The sequence below is a fragment of the Panthera pardus genome, unplaced genomic scaffold (assembly GCF_024362965.1).
Source record: "Panthera pardus isolate Hobbes unplaced genomic scaffold, ASM2436296v1 HiC_scaffold_12, whole genome shotgun sequence".
Classification (NCBI taxonomy): Eukaryota; Metazoa; Chordata; class Mammalia; order Carnivora; family Felidae; genus Panthera; species Panthera pardus.
In genome coordinates, this window is record NW_026526677.1 from 72,041,741 (window position 1) to 72,055,613 (window position 13,873).

A 13,873-nucleotide genomic window follows, 5' to 3' on the forward strand; every position below is an offset into this window, starting at 1 on the left:
CCCAGGAATGAATCCCACTTGATCATGGTGAATAATTCTTTTTATAGGCTGTTGAATTCAATTTGCTAGTATCTTATTGAGAATTTTTGCATCTATATTCATCAGGGATATTGGCCTGTAGTTCTCTTTTTTTAATGGGTCTCTGTCTGGTTTAGGAATCAAAGTAATACTGGCTTCATAGAATGAGTCTGGAGGTTTTCCTTCCCTTTCTGTTTCTTGGAATAGCTTGAGAAGGATAGGTATTATCTCTGCTTTAAACGTCTGGTAGAACTCCCCTGGGAAGCCATCTGGTCCTGGACTCTTATTTGTTGGGAGATTTTTGATGACTGATTCAATTTCTTCGCTGGTTATGGGTCTGTTCAAGCTTTCTATTTCCTCCTGATTGAGTTTTGGAAGAGTGTGGGTGTTTAGGAATTTGTCCATTTCTTCCAGGTTGTCCAATTTGATGGCATATAATTTTTCATAGTATTCCCTGATAATTGTTTGTATCTCTGAGGGATTGGTTGTAATAATTCCATTTTCATTCATGATTTTATCTATTTGGGTCATCTCCCTTTTCTTTTTGAGAAGCCTGGCTAGAGGTTTGTCAATTTTGTTTATTTTTTCAAAAAACCAACTCTTGGTTTTGTTGATCTGCTCTACAGTTTTTTTTAGATTCTATATTCCTTATTTCTGCTCTGATCTTTATTATTTCTCTTCTTCTGCTGGGTTTAGGCTGTCTTTGCTGTTCTGCTTCTATTTCCTTTAGGTGTGCTGTTAGATTTTGTATTTGGGATTTTTCTTGTTTCTTGAGATAGGCCTGGATTGCAATGTATTTTCCTCTCAGGACTGCCTTCGCTGCATCCCAAAGCGTTTGGATTGTTGTATTTGCATTTTCGTTTGTTTCCATATATTTTTTAGTTTCTTCTCTAATTGCCTGTTTGACCCACTCATTCTTTAGTAGGGTGATGTCCAAGTCTTTATAGTCCCACACTGATCTGTCACTGATGTGTGACATCCTAAGAAAGGGCATGACCTTGAGCAGAGTGGCTGTCTGTACCTGAGGCAATCCCTGGAGAGGCTTGAGAGTTGAAGGATGTCTGCAGAGAGCCTTCCTTGAAACTGGAACAAGAACATCATCACTGAAGAGGAATCTGGGCAGCACATCCCAGTGTCCAGAACAAATATATTTTACTTTAGAGTAAAATTTTTGGGGGAAAGGGGGACAAAAGTGAAGCTGAAGGAGAAAAGGGATGGTAAAATTCTGACTGTGTTCCTGTAGTTTTCAAATGGATGATATTGAATAATAAATCAGTATAGTGTTTATATGCCTTTGGATACATATAAAAATTGATGTAAATTTGCTCCTAAAAATGTTAATACTTATAATATGCTGGTAATTGCATTTGTTATAGTGACTTAAAGGTACGATATTAGATCTTAAAGGTATGATATTAGACTTAAAGGTATGATCTTAGATGTCAAGTAAATGTATGAGAGAGTACATTACTTTTCAAAATTAATTTAGGGAGTAGGTAAGAAAAAATGAAGAACACTGGTCATTTTGCAAATAAGAGTACTGAGACTCAGAGATGTTATAAGACTTACACACAGTCATACTAATAATATGGAACCAGACTCATAAAGCCCTTAAAAATTACCTGACCTTTCTTCCTTACCTGGTGGTTGTAAAGACCCATTAATCTACTATTTGTGAATGTACTTCTAAAAGAATAAAGCTCTCATCAAGAGTTTCTTAACCTAGAGAGCCTGGACCCTTCAAATTGCCAGTGGCAATATGTATATTTGTATACATTTGTGGGGGGAACACTTCTATAGCATTATAGCCACTATAGAGGAGACATATAAGCAAACCCTACTGTTAAGTTCATACATCTCTAACCCAGCCAATTGCTTTAATTCAAGTTCTTCTCTCTTGAATGTCTTATTTGAGTTTCATGCTTTCTGACCCCCTTGAACTCTCTTGCGTCTTCCGTCATTCAAAGATGGGAAACAGTCTTCATGCAGGGAAACCTCCTTGTATTAAATCTTACTTGTACTAAATCATTCCTGATCTCAACAGGGTGATCTAGTGTATGTTAACTATGCCCGGATTGAAGACTTCTTTAAACTAGAGAGGGACATGAAAATCAATTGCTCTGGGAAGATTGTGATTGCCAGATATGGGAAAATTTTCAGAGGAAATAAGGTAAAAGTCACTTCTTTTTCCTTGTCCCCAAATACAAAAAATTATGTCGTATCTTACATGTGTAGAAACATATCCTTCAAACTTCCTGAGGACTATAATCCTCTCATATTATATAACATGCCTACCTTATGGGGAGGACACATGTACTAGCTTATAGATAAGGGTTTTAATGGGGTCTTTGGAGTTTGGGCCAATGAGGAAGTTCACGGAGAACAGAGCAGATTTTTCCATATTTACAGATTATGCCTGTGGTCTACAAAGAAGCATGAATGGGATTTTTTGTTACCATCGTGTCTTTGTTTTAAATATTATCTTTGAAAATATCTACCTAATTAAATTTTAATAGTAATTATTATTATAGGGACTCAGAGAAAACAATTTATACATAACAGTTTTTAAAAATTACTGTCACTTTGACCTGTAAATTTTTTTCCTCTTTTGTAAGAAATTAAATTTCCAAAATATTCCCTTCCATCCATAAAAGATAGAGAAATCTGGCCTGTAGGGTCTACTTGCTTCCTGTGCTTCTAGACTAATGCAAGAAAACAGCAAGTACTTGCTATCTCTATTACGGGCATTTTCCAAATCTGCTGCTGTGGGGGCTGATCTAGCCCTAGAAACCCATTTTTAGAACTTAAAGTAGGAAAAAGCAAGCGCCAGTGCTCTGTGAGATGTCCTTTGTTGCAGGTCTAAATGACAAAGTTTAAATGTAATTTCAAAAAACCTGATATTATCAAATCTGGAACAACCAACCTGAAATAAAAAAGATGTTGTGTTTTCCAGGTTAAAAATGCCCAGCTGGCAGGGGCCAAAGGAGTCATTCTGTACTCAGATCCTGCTGATTACTTTGCTCCTGGGGTGAAGTCCTATCCAGATGGTTGGAATCTACCTGGTGGTGGTGTCCAGCGTGGAAATATCTTAAATCTTAATGGAGCAGGGGACCCTCTCACACCTGGTTACCCAGCAAATGGTGAGTGATCAGGCCTTAATCATCACAGGAAACTTAAAAACATTTTAAAGTGATTTTATTAAAGGATTTCAAACAAAGTATGTCTTTTTAAAATTCTCTGTGCATCAAAGAAGTAAGTTAAAGAGTTTCAGACTCTGAAAAGTATTGCCTTAGCTTCCTGATCTCTTATTGGGAACCCCTGGGCCTGATGGGTTTTGGAATCCAGACATTTTCTGATATTTAAAAGTAATGTGATGCATATACCATTGATTGCGTAACACCCAGGAGTCTGGGATGGAATCCAGGAAGCAGACATATAAATACTTTTGCAGCAAAATATATGAATAATCATCCTAAGCAGAGGTAAATAATAAGTGATAAAAATAAATAATATAAATAGCCACATGTCTGCTCTAATTAGATCGGCTGTGAAATGAGTTTGGATCAGATCAGGTTTTGATGCCAAGTAAATTCCCTCTAAATTTATGGCTTTTACAGTTTTTGGATTTCCTAGTTGCTGATAAGGGATAGCAGAAAAGAAGTTTTACAAATCCCCAAAATGGCACATTTAAAATATAGAGTCCTTTAAAGATTTATGAATCTTCTTAGAACACAGTATACTGTCATAGATTTTTTTTTAAAAACAATACATGTTATCCTGTAATAAAATCACATAAATATACCTTAACTTCACTTACTTCTGGTTTTTACTCCCAAGTTAAAAAAAAAATGCAACCTCTCTTAATTTCTGTTTTACAAAGCTAAACTTATGAACATAAAATGAACTTACCTGGAATATTTCTGTTGCTTATCCTAAAATTTAAATGATAGTATTTTAGGCGAGAAATGTTATCCCTATGGGGCTTGTACTTACTGAATTTCCTTTTGTGCCCTATTCTTTTTTTTTTTCTTACCCCTTTAGTTTTACTTTTTATTTCTGGAATAGTTCTAAAACACACAAACATAGAGATAATTATCAACATTTTGTCAATCTTGTTTCATCTCTTTATTCTGCCTTTTTTATTGTTACATAGGACAATTTTTACATAAGTCCCATGTAATGTATCATTACATCATTTTACTCATAAAATAAATATGCTTTTGCAATCACCTTGTTCTTATTAGATAATTTAAAAATTTGGAGAAAAAAATGGAAAAATAACTCCTATTTTTTTAATCTGAGGAAATGACAGAAGGTTTTTATTTTGAAGTAGAGCTCATATGTAATAAAATACACAGATCTTAAGAATTGAGTTCAATGAAAATTTTAAATTGCATATGTCTATGTCACTCAAAATAAGATATAGGACATTCTTGTGACTCCAGAAAGTTCTCTTGTGCTCCTTTCTGGTCAAGCACTTTCTGGTATCTCTCACCATTGATTAATTTGCCTGGTTTTGAACTTCATATACAAGGACTCAGTGTATATTCTTTTGTAGCTCACTGTTCTTATTCAGTATACTGATTTGAGATCTGTCCGTGTTATTGTGTGTCTTAGTAGTTTGTTCTTTTAATTGCTGAGTAGAATTCTGTTGTGTGACTGGGCTACAGATCATTTATTCATGCTGCTGTTGACAGACATCTGCGCTGTGTTCTGTGTTTAGCTGCCCAAATTCAGCTGCTGTGAATAATTTTGTACAGGTCTTCTATGTGGACATATATTTTCCTCCTTTCTTGAGTAAATACCTACGAGTAATTGCCGTGTCCTAATGCACAATTCTGTTTAACCTTACTTTTCCAAAGAGTGATCCAAAGTGACTGTATGATTTTACACGCTTGCACAGAATGTACGAGAGTTTCAGCTGCTCCACATACTCGCTAACGTTTGAAGGTGTCTTTTTATTTTAACAGTTCCAGTAGATGCAATATAAGAATGTGTTTAATGGGATTTACAGAAACACTTTTGAAAGGGACTCGGTTTGTACTGAAGCATGTCCAGCTTCTTTCAGAATATGCTTATAGACGTGGAATCACCGAGGCTGTTGGTCTTCCAAGTATTCCCGTTCATCCAGTTGGATACTACGATGCACAGAAGTTCCTGGAGTAAGTGTGTAAGAAACAAACAGATGGCTCTTTGGATAATTCTCTTTATCGGCAGTCTTTGACTATTGGCAATATTAACATCTGAATATTTCTCCACTGTTCAGAAACACTGAAATTCTGTTAGATGGTAGAACCTACAATTTTATCACCATTTTAAAGAATAGTGGTTATTTTCTGGAATTTACTTTATGTAGTGCTATCCGGTATGTGACAGTCATGAGAATGACTTTCAGTTTCCAGCTGCAGGGGGCATGACTGATCAATGACTCCAGCGACAGTGCTTTGAAATCCACTACCCTGTTTGTGTCAAGGCCATGCTTCCTACTGGTGTTCCCAGTCAATGACTAGTTGCAGCAGGGACACTAAAACAGCCCCATTATTGGGAGGCCCAGGACTCTTCTCATGGGAGACTTTGGCTCAGGATTCCATGACAGGTTTGTCCAACTAGATGCCACCACCCATGACCCTTTTCTTCCTTCCTTTTCTCCTTTACCTCATATGAGACCTGCATTGCAGTCTATTGGCTTTTTCAGCTTTCCCTCACCCCCTTCCCATTTCTCTCACAGGCTTTTCCCCTAATAAATCTCTTACTCATCTAATCCACATATTGTCTAGTACTTGGATGACTTGGAACACCATATTGTGAGATCAATTCCATGTTATCTTTATCTTTATTCCTCTTCCCCTTCTGCTTTCCTGACATTGGAACCCTCTCTCCTTTCCTGCCCTGCTATGTCCCATCTGCAGGTCCTTTGTCCAGCATCCTTCAGGAGGGAGAGAACATGACTTCTTTGAAAGTAGAATTGTGAGAGAAGCATCTTGCCAGTTAGTACCTTTTCTTATTTGAGTTTAAAGCATTCTTAATCATTTTATTCTAGTCTCTATAAGAAAACTTTTTATGACCTAATACAATGCCCTTCTTATTTATAATTGAGGAGGTTGATATTCGGAGAAGTGGAGGGATCTGTCCCATTTAAGGGCAGTTTAAGGAACAGCACCTTCGTCTCTTTTATTTATAGGCTCTCAGCTTTTACCGTGTGGTTAGAATTCAGGATCCAGGAACAACTTTTGAGGGCACAGCAGACTATGCATTTGTCTAAACATATTTGTAAATCAAGTCAAATATTTGTCATATTTAAAAGATGAAAGTGATTATAACATTACTTGTAGTATTAGAAAACTGTCAATAACACTGATCTTCAAAAATTGCTAAGTAAGTCAGATATGTAGCTATGGCTATGATAGTGCATAGAACCATTAAAACATATGTTGTACAAGAATATTTAATGTTATGGAAACATGCTTATGCTATACTACTAAGTGAAAATAGCAGAATTATCTATCTAGGTATCTATAGAAATATCTATATATAGATATGCAGATACATAAAGACAGAATAATCTCAATTATGTTAATTTTTTAAAATGAACCTGTATTATCTTTGTAATTAAAAAAAGAATGCATGGAAGGAAGATCATATGGAATTTATTTGAAGTGTATTTAGCCATGTTTACTATTTGACTGCTCTGATTAACTAGGTCAGCATTGGCTAGGTCCTAAATGTGTATTAGAATTACTTGATCAGAAAAAAATCACAAATGCAGTTTATCTCTAATGTATTCAAGTCAGCTTCTCTGAGCCATCTTGTAAATACAATCATCATTAATAACATAATTTCTATGGAAAAGTGGACTTTGCATTAAAAACACCATAATTTATTTTATTTATTTATTTTTTTTTAATTTTTTTATTTATTTTTGGGACAGAGAGAGACAGAGCATGAACAGGGGAGGGACAGAGAAAGAGGGAGACACAGAATCGGAAACAGGCTCCAGGCTCTGAGCCATCAGCCCAGAGCCCGACGCGGGGCTCGAACTCACGGACCGTGAGATCGTGACCTGGCTGAAGTCGGCCGCTCAACCGACTGCGCCACCCAGGCGCCCCAAAAAAAACACCATAATTTAAAAGGAACTTTGGAAATACAATCTGCATGGAAGTAGGAGATGATCTTTATATGTTAAAAGCAATAAGACAGCTCCTATCTCATCTTTCATACTTTCTAAGATATAATGAAATATTCTTCAGGAATTTAGTCTTACATATTTTTTCAAAGAACATATCATTTGTTTATGAATTTCACTGTGAAAATTTACTCCCGATGCACACGTAGGAGTATGCTAGTTTTCCCTGATAGTCAATTCTCAGATGCCCACAAAAGGTTAGCCGTTTAGCATTATATATTAATTAGAAAAGAATTGCTAACATCATAGCATGAAAGTTTCTTCATAAATGTGTGTGAAGACAAGAAGAGATATAAAGTCATATAATGGCCCAAGAATGTTGCGAATTTCAATAAAAAGTTGATGAGATGTGAGGTGCCTGGGTGGCTCAGTCACTTAAGGGTCTGACTTTTGATCTCAGCTCAAGACTTGATCTCAGAGTCGTGAGTTCAAGCCCTGTGTTGGACTCTAGGCTGGATGTGAAGCCTATTAAAAAAAAAAAAAAAAAAAAAAAGGTGAGGGGCTCCTGGGTGGCTCAGTCAGTTGGGCGGCTGACTTTGGCTTGGGTCATGATCTCACGTTCTGTGAGTTCAAGCCCCACATCAGGCTCTGTACTGACAGCCTGGATCCTGCTTCAGATTCTGTGTCTCCCTCTCCCTCTGCCCCTCCCCCATTTGTGCTGTGCCTTTCTCTGTCTTTCAAAAATGAGTAAATGTTAAAAAAAAATTAAAAAAAGAGTTGATGAGATGTGAGTTATAGTAAAGCAAAACCACATTTACTTGGGTGGGAGGGAAAAGGGACACATGTGTTTTTTTCTATTCTTCTTTACATCTCTGTTGAAGGGAATGTGATTATATGGTTTTCATTTGCCTCCCTGAGAAACTACTAGGATTGATACCAGTATCAACAATAATAATGACAATAACAATAATAATAGCATCTATCATGCAGTTATTTGTCAATTTTATCAAAGAATCAACTTTTGGTGTCATGGATTTTCTCTATTTTTTCCTCTTTTCTGTAATTATTTTTGTTACAGTATTTATTGTTCTCTTTCTTATGCTCAATACGAGTTTAGTTTGCCTTCATTGTCCCATTTTTTAAGGTGGAAGACTAGTTTATTGATTGATGTCTTTCTCCTTTTTTTAAAAATTTATTTTAATGTTTATTTATTTTTGAGAGAAAGAGAGACAGAGCATGAATGGTGGAGGGGCAGAGAGAGACAGGGAGACACAGAATCAGAAGCAGGCTCCAGGCTCTGAGCTGTCAGCACAGAGCCTGACACGGGGCTTGAACTCACCAACTGAAGATCATGACTTGAGCTGCAGTCAGACGCTCAACTGACTGAGCCACCCAGGTGTCCCAATGTCTTTCTCTTTTTTAAATGTAGATGTTTACAGCTATACTTTTCCTCCAAGCACTGCTTTAGCTGCATCCCATAGGTTTAGATACATCATGTCTGCATTTTCATTCATCACTAAGTATTTCCTAATTATTCTTGGGATTTTTTCTTTCACCCATTGTGTATTTAGGAGTTAGTTCTTTGATTTCCATATATATTTCCATATATTTCCCAAATTCCCATCTTTAATTGTTAAATTCTTCCTTTTTTGGTTGGATTAATAAACAGATTGTATAATTTATAAAAGGGTTGCATGACTGCAGCCATTTAAATTCATTTAAACTGATTTTATAGCCTAATATATAGTCTATCCTGAAAAAATGTTCCATAGGTGCTTGGGAAGAACATGCATTCAGCTCTTGTCAGATAGCATGTTCTAGATATGCCACATGACATTTCTGGCTTGTCAGCTTCTTCAGCTCCAAGTCTGGGATAGATAAGCCAAAAAATAAACAGAGGAACTCATCTTTGTCTTTTCTTATACCCTGAAGTCCCAGCCTAGGCTTTGAGAGCCTAATGTGTGTTGTATATACTTATGGCCCAGAGAATTTAGTTGTTGTACTTAACCAGAAGAATAGGGTAAAGCTCATCTCCATCTTTCCAGAAGCAGTCTTACTTCTTTTCAAGCTTCTGTCATGGTACCCTAATCCCTTATTCCCCAGCCAGAACAATCACCATGCCTTACACTTGCCCTATACTTCTCTGCATTTGTACCTCTTCATGTCATACTTAGTACCTAGAATGCTCTCCATGTCATCTTCCCATGCCCAGATCTTAACTCATCCTTTAAAATTCAGATAAGTAAAACCTCTAAAAAGTTGTTCATGTTCCCACAAGCTAAATCAAGCTGTCTTTTGTCTATATTCTTTAGAATTTTCTCTACCATTGGTCTTGCTTTGTTTTATATTATTGTTGACTTTATATGTACCTTCTTCTGACTAACTTCTGACTAAACTTTTTGGTGGAAAAAGTCATGTACATATTTGTGTTCCTTATAACACAAATGTCTTGAGTATAACACAATGTCTTGAACATCATAGACCGTAAATCTTTGCCAAATGCACACATAAAAAGTAATTTGCTACAGGATATAGATTTTAAATGCCGTGCTGTTTGCATATATTTATTGAACAAGTCCTTTCAGAGACATTTCAACATGTATATTTCCTGAAATTTTTATGGTTTGGAAGTTTAATATTTAACTTTTTAATTTTCTTGGAATTTATTTTTTTATTTATAGAGTGAGGGAAGTACCTAAAGAATTTATATTCCTAATAATCTCAGTAACATTTATTGACTAAAACCTCTATTCTCCATAGATCTGTGATATTTCCTGAACTGATACATCAAATTCTTATATTCAGCTATTATATTCTATTCCAGTCATCTGTTTACTTGTCCTTGCGGAACACTATAATTTCCGCTTTATAGTCGTGGGAATATGGACTAATCGTTACCTTCCTTATGTAATAATATACAATTGGCTATTATTCTTCCTGCTGAAATTACCTTGTTATATTTTTCATGTTTTTATTTTGAAAAGGAAATACATTTACATGGTTCAAAATTCAAAGGGGTATACAGGAAGAGGTTTCCATCTAACCCATTTCCACCTCAAGAACAATTAGTGTTGTTAACTTATAATATATCATTATAGAAATATTTTACATATAATGAAGCATGGTATATTTTTCTTCACTTGTGCTCCACAACTTTTTTTTAATGTTTATTTTATGGAGGGAAGGGCTGAGAGAGGGAGACAGAGGATCTGAAGTGGACTTTGTGCTAACAGCAGAAAGCCTGATCTGGAGCTCGAAATCATGAACTATGAGATCATGACCTGAGCTGAAGTCAGATGTTTAACAGACTGAGCCACCTAGGTGCCCCTGTACTCTGCAACTTTTTTACATACTTAGTACTCTGCTGTTTTGACTGATTATGCTTTCTACCATTGTAAAAGGCCCCTTCATATTACTTGATGCTATTTATGTGAAATTTTAATATAAAAAGATAAATTTTATAGTATATTACTTGAAATTATGTTTATTAGCCAAACTCCTCTGTGATATGGGGGGAAAAAAAGAAGAAGGATTTACTCCCTGGTAGAGCATTTTAAAACAGAATATTACTTATAATTAGGCTTCCATGAGAAGATAGTCTAATCAATTGCTTTAGCATTGTGTGTGCACTAGATTCTAGGTCAAGTTGAACTAGTCACATTTCCTCAAATAGGTAGGCAGGGAACAGCGCCTGTGTGTAGGCACACAACAAAGAGGGAACTGTAAAGCATGCTCCTTTGCAAAGCCTAGGGTGCATGAAGTTCTATGATGAGAGATAAAGTCATAAAAGATAGATTGATATTTTCCACACTCTTCATTTTCTCTTGAACCATGTTCTTCTATTTGCTGCAATTTAGCAAAGGTTTCTGTGCCCAAACCAAGAATAAGTCAATGCTCTTAAAAGAATAAAGGCAGATATGTTGAGATAAAACCACAAGAACTCCTTCATTCCATAAACGCTATCATATTACCTTTCTCAGTCACCTGCTGAGAAATAACCAGGGCTAGTTGCATGTACTGGCTAGTCTGCTTGAATCTTTCTACCTTAAAAATTTTTTTTTAATGTTTATTTTTGAGAGAGACAGAGCGTGAGTGGGGGAGGGGCAGAGAGAGAGAGAGAGAGAGAGAGAGAAAGAGAGAGAGAGAGGGGGGCACAGAATCTGAAGCAGCCTCCAGGCTCTGAGCTGTCAGCACAGACCCAGATGCAGGTCTCAAACCCATGAACCGTGAGAACATGACCTGAGCTGAAGTCAGACTCTTAACCAACTGAGCCACCCAGGTGCCCCTCTACTTAAAAAAATAAAAATAAAAATAAAAAAGTTTACAAAAATTTCGTGAAGCTTTTACAGACTGTTGATTGAAGTAAAATCATTTCCTTTGCTCTTTATGAGTGAAGATACCTTGTGAAAGATTAACATGTCCATATTTGGGGATATATTTATCAGTAGGAGAAATAACAAAATGGAAAATCCCAGAATTTGACATCAGAGCTCTTTCCTCACAGCATTCCCTGGAGGCATTTTAAACAGACTTTCTATTAGAAACTGGGAACGAAGAGTCTGGATTCTTCCCAAACGTTTGACCCTCAGCTATACCACTTACCAGCTGCATGACTCCAAGCAAGTTACGTATCTCTCTAAGCCTCATGCCCTCATCTCTGAAGTAGGAGGAATAGTAGACTCTACCTCCTAAGAGTCCGAGTAAGGGTTAACTGGCGTATCCCTGACTCCTGAAGCTATCATGAGTAGGCACTCAAAAAAGCAAGCTCATTGACATTTTAACTGATAGCTCCAAAGTTTTTCTTCAGCTAATAATACTTTTTGTGTTCCATAGGAAAATGGGTGGATCAGCACCGCCAGACAGCAGCTGGAAAGGAAGTCTCCAAGTGCCCTACAATGTTGGCCCTGGCTTTATTGGAAACTTTTCTACGCAGTTAAGAGACTATTTTTGTTGTAACTCTCAGGCGAGGAAAACTTTGGTCAAAAAAAAAAAAAAACAAACAAACAAACAAAAAATACTTACAGAGGATGACTGGAAAAATAAAATATATCTGGTACCAAAAGGGAACAAAGCCACAGGTTGTAGAGGGGAATACACTTACATCATTTGTATTGGACAGCTGGACAATGTAATTCTTGCATGTGTACATTTAGAAATCTTTAAAATGATGTAAGAGTTAAAAAAAATTGCAGGTGGCAAAGTGTTAACCAGGATTTTCAGAATGCATTCTTTATTTTTGCATTAGAAAAGTCAAGATGCACGTCCATTCTAACAATAAAGTAACCAGAATATACAATGTGATCGGAACTCTCAGAGGAGCAGTGGAACCAGGTAAATTAATCATTTGCTCAGCAAATATTGATTGAGCAATCCTTCCGGGCCGGGCACTGCTCTGAGCTCTGGGAATGTAAGGTGAACAAAGCACTTCTTGGCCCTAATGGAACCTACATGGACACAAAAGACACAAATTGAGGTAATTTTGTATTGGGATACATGTTTGAAGAAGAGTAAACGTGGGGCTAAGTTGGTTAGATGCCCAAGGATAGTAAATGTGAAGCTGTGCATGCTTCAATTAAAGGATCGAGGGAGAAAGGTCAGGGAGGGATCATTGTGAGGTCTTTTCTCTGGGTTTTCTGGATTTGTTTACCACGTAGTTTGCTTGGGGTAATATTTCATGTTAACTACAAACACCTATGTGAAAGATAACACTATTAGAAGATTAAGGTAACCTTGAATTAATGAATCCTTTATGTAGTCTTATCTTCTATTGAAGTTAATGAGATCTATAGACACATGATTTCCACAGAATTTCAGATACCCTGCAGCTTACTCTATTCTGTAAATAGTCTTACTTCATTGTGTTTCAATTCCTTAAGGATTAGGGTAATATATTTCTGACTAACAGGCATACAGTTAAATCACATATTTTTTGTAGAAGCAGCCAATGCTTTCTTTCAGGGATAAAGAACACTGGTATACTTCCAGAGGGTACTAAATAATATATAACTGGCAATTCATTGAATCTCACTGACTACCTGTTTTGTGCCATCTCTGTATTAGGCATTGGGGATGGAGGGAAAAAATGAAGACATAGGCCAGGGATGAGGAGCCATACATTCAAGCGTGGTAAATGCTTTGTCAGATATGGTAGGATTGCTCTGAGAGCTGGAGACTGGGAGCAGTTCTCTCCCCTGTGGAAGCTAGGAAAGGGTCATGGAGAGGTAAAATCGTTGATCTGTGTCTTGAAAACTGAATAGGAGTAGGAAGTGGAGAACGTACTATGAGGCCACTGTGTTCTCTTACTCTGAAAATACTGGAAGCAAAGTGTTAAGTAGCGAAGAGAGGAGTGACAGAGAATTATAAAAAGAGATGGATAGAATAATTCCATACTTACTTATTATTACTTATGTCTCTTTTTACATTTACTTAGAGAGAGAGAGAGCATGTGCAAGTGAGTGGGGGAGGGGCAGAAAGAGAGAGGGAGAGAGAGAATCCCAAGCAGGCTCCACACCTTCGGTGCAGAACCCATGCAGGTCTTGAACCCACGAACCATGAGATCATGACATGAGCTGAAATCAAGAGTTGGACACTTAACCAACTGAGTGCCCCAGGTGCCCCGTCAATTACATGTCTATGATTGTTATTGTACATTGTACACTGAGTATACCTTTGCTTGTCCCAACTACTCTCTTTGTCCATCAAAATCAGACCAAAATAGTATATTTACACAAG

At 36.7% G+C, this 13,873-nt stretch overlaps 1 protein-coding gene across 5 annotated transcripts in view; it reads left to right on the forward strand.

The window, feature by feature from the left end:
- LOC109267331 (Putative N-acetylated-alpha-linked acidic dipeptidase) overlaps positions 1-13,873 on the forward strand; it is a 68,138-nt gene that overhangs the window by 22,018 nt on the left and 32,247 nt on the right. For all 5 annotated transcript variants that reach the window (XM_053900184.1, XM_019450057.2, XM_019450056.2 and 2 more), the window contains exons 5-9: positions 2,063-2,188; positions 2,972-3,158; positions 5,087-5,180; positions 11,975-12,073; positions 12,387-12,472. In XM_053900184.1, the coding sequence (XP_053756159.1) occupies positions 2,063-2,188; positions 2,972-3,158; positions 5,087-5,180; positions 11,975-12,073; positions 12,387-12,472 (592 nt within the window). The remainder of the gene's footprint in view (positions 1-2,062; positions 2,189-2,971; positions 3,159-5,086; positions 5,181-11,974; positions 12,074-12,386; positions 12,473-13,873) is intronic.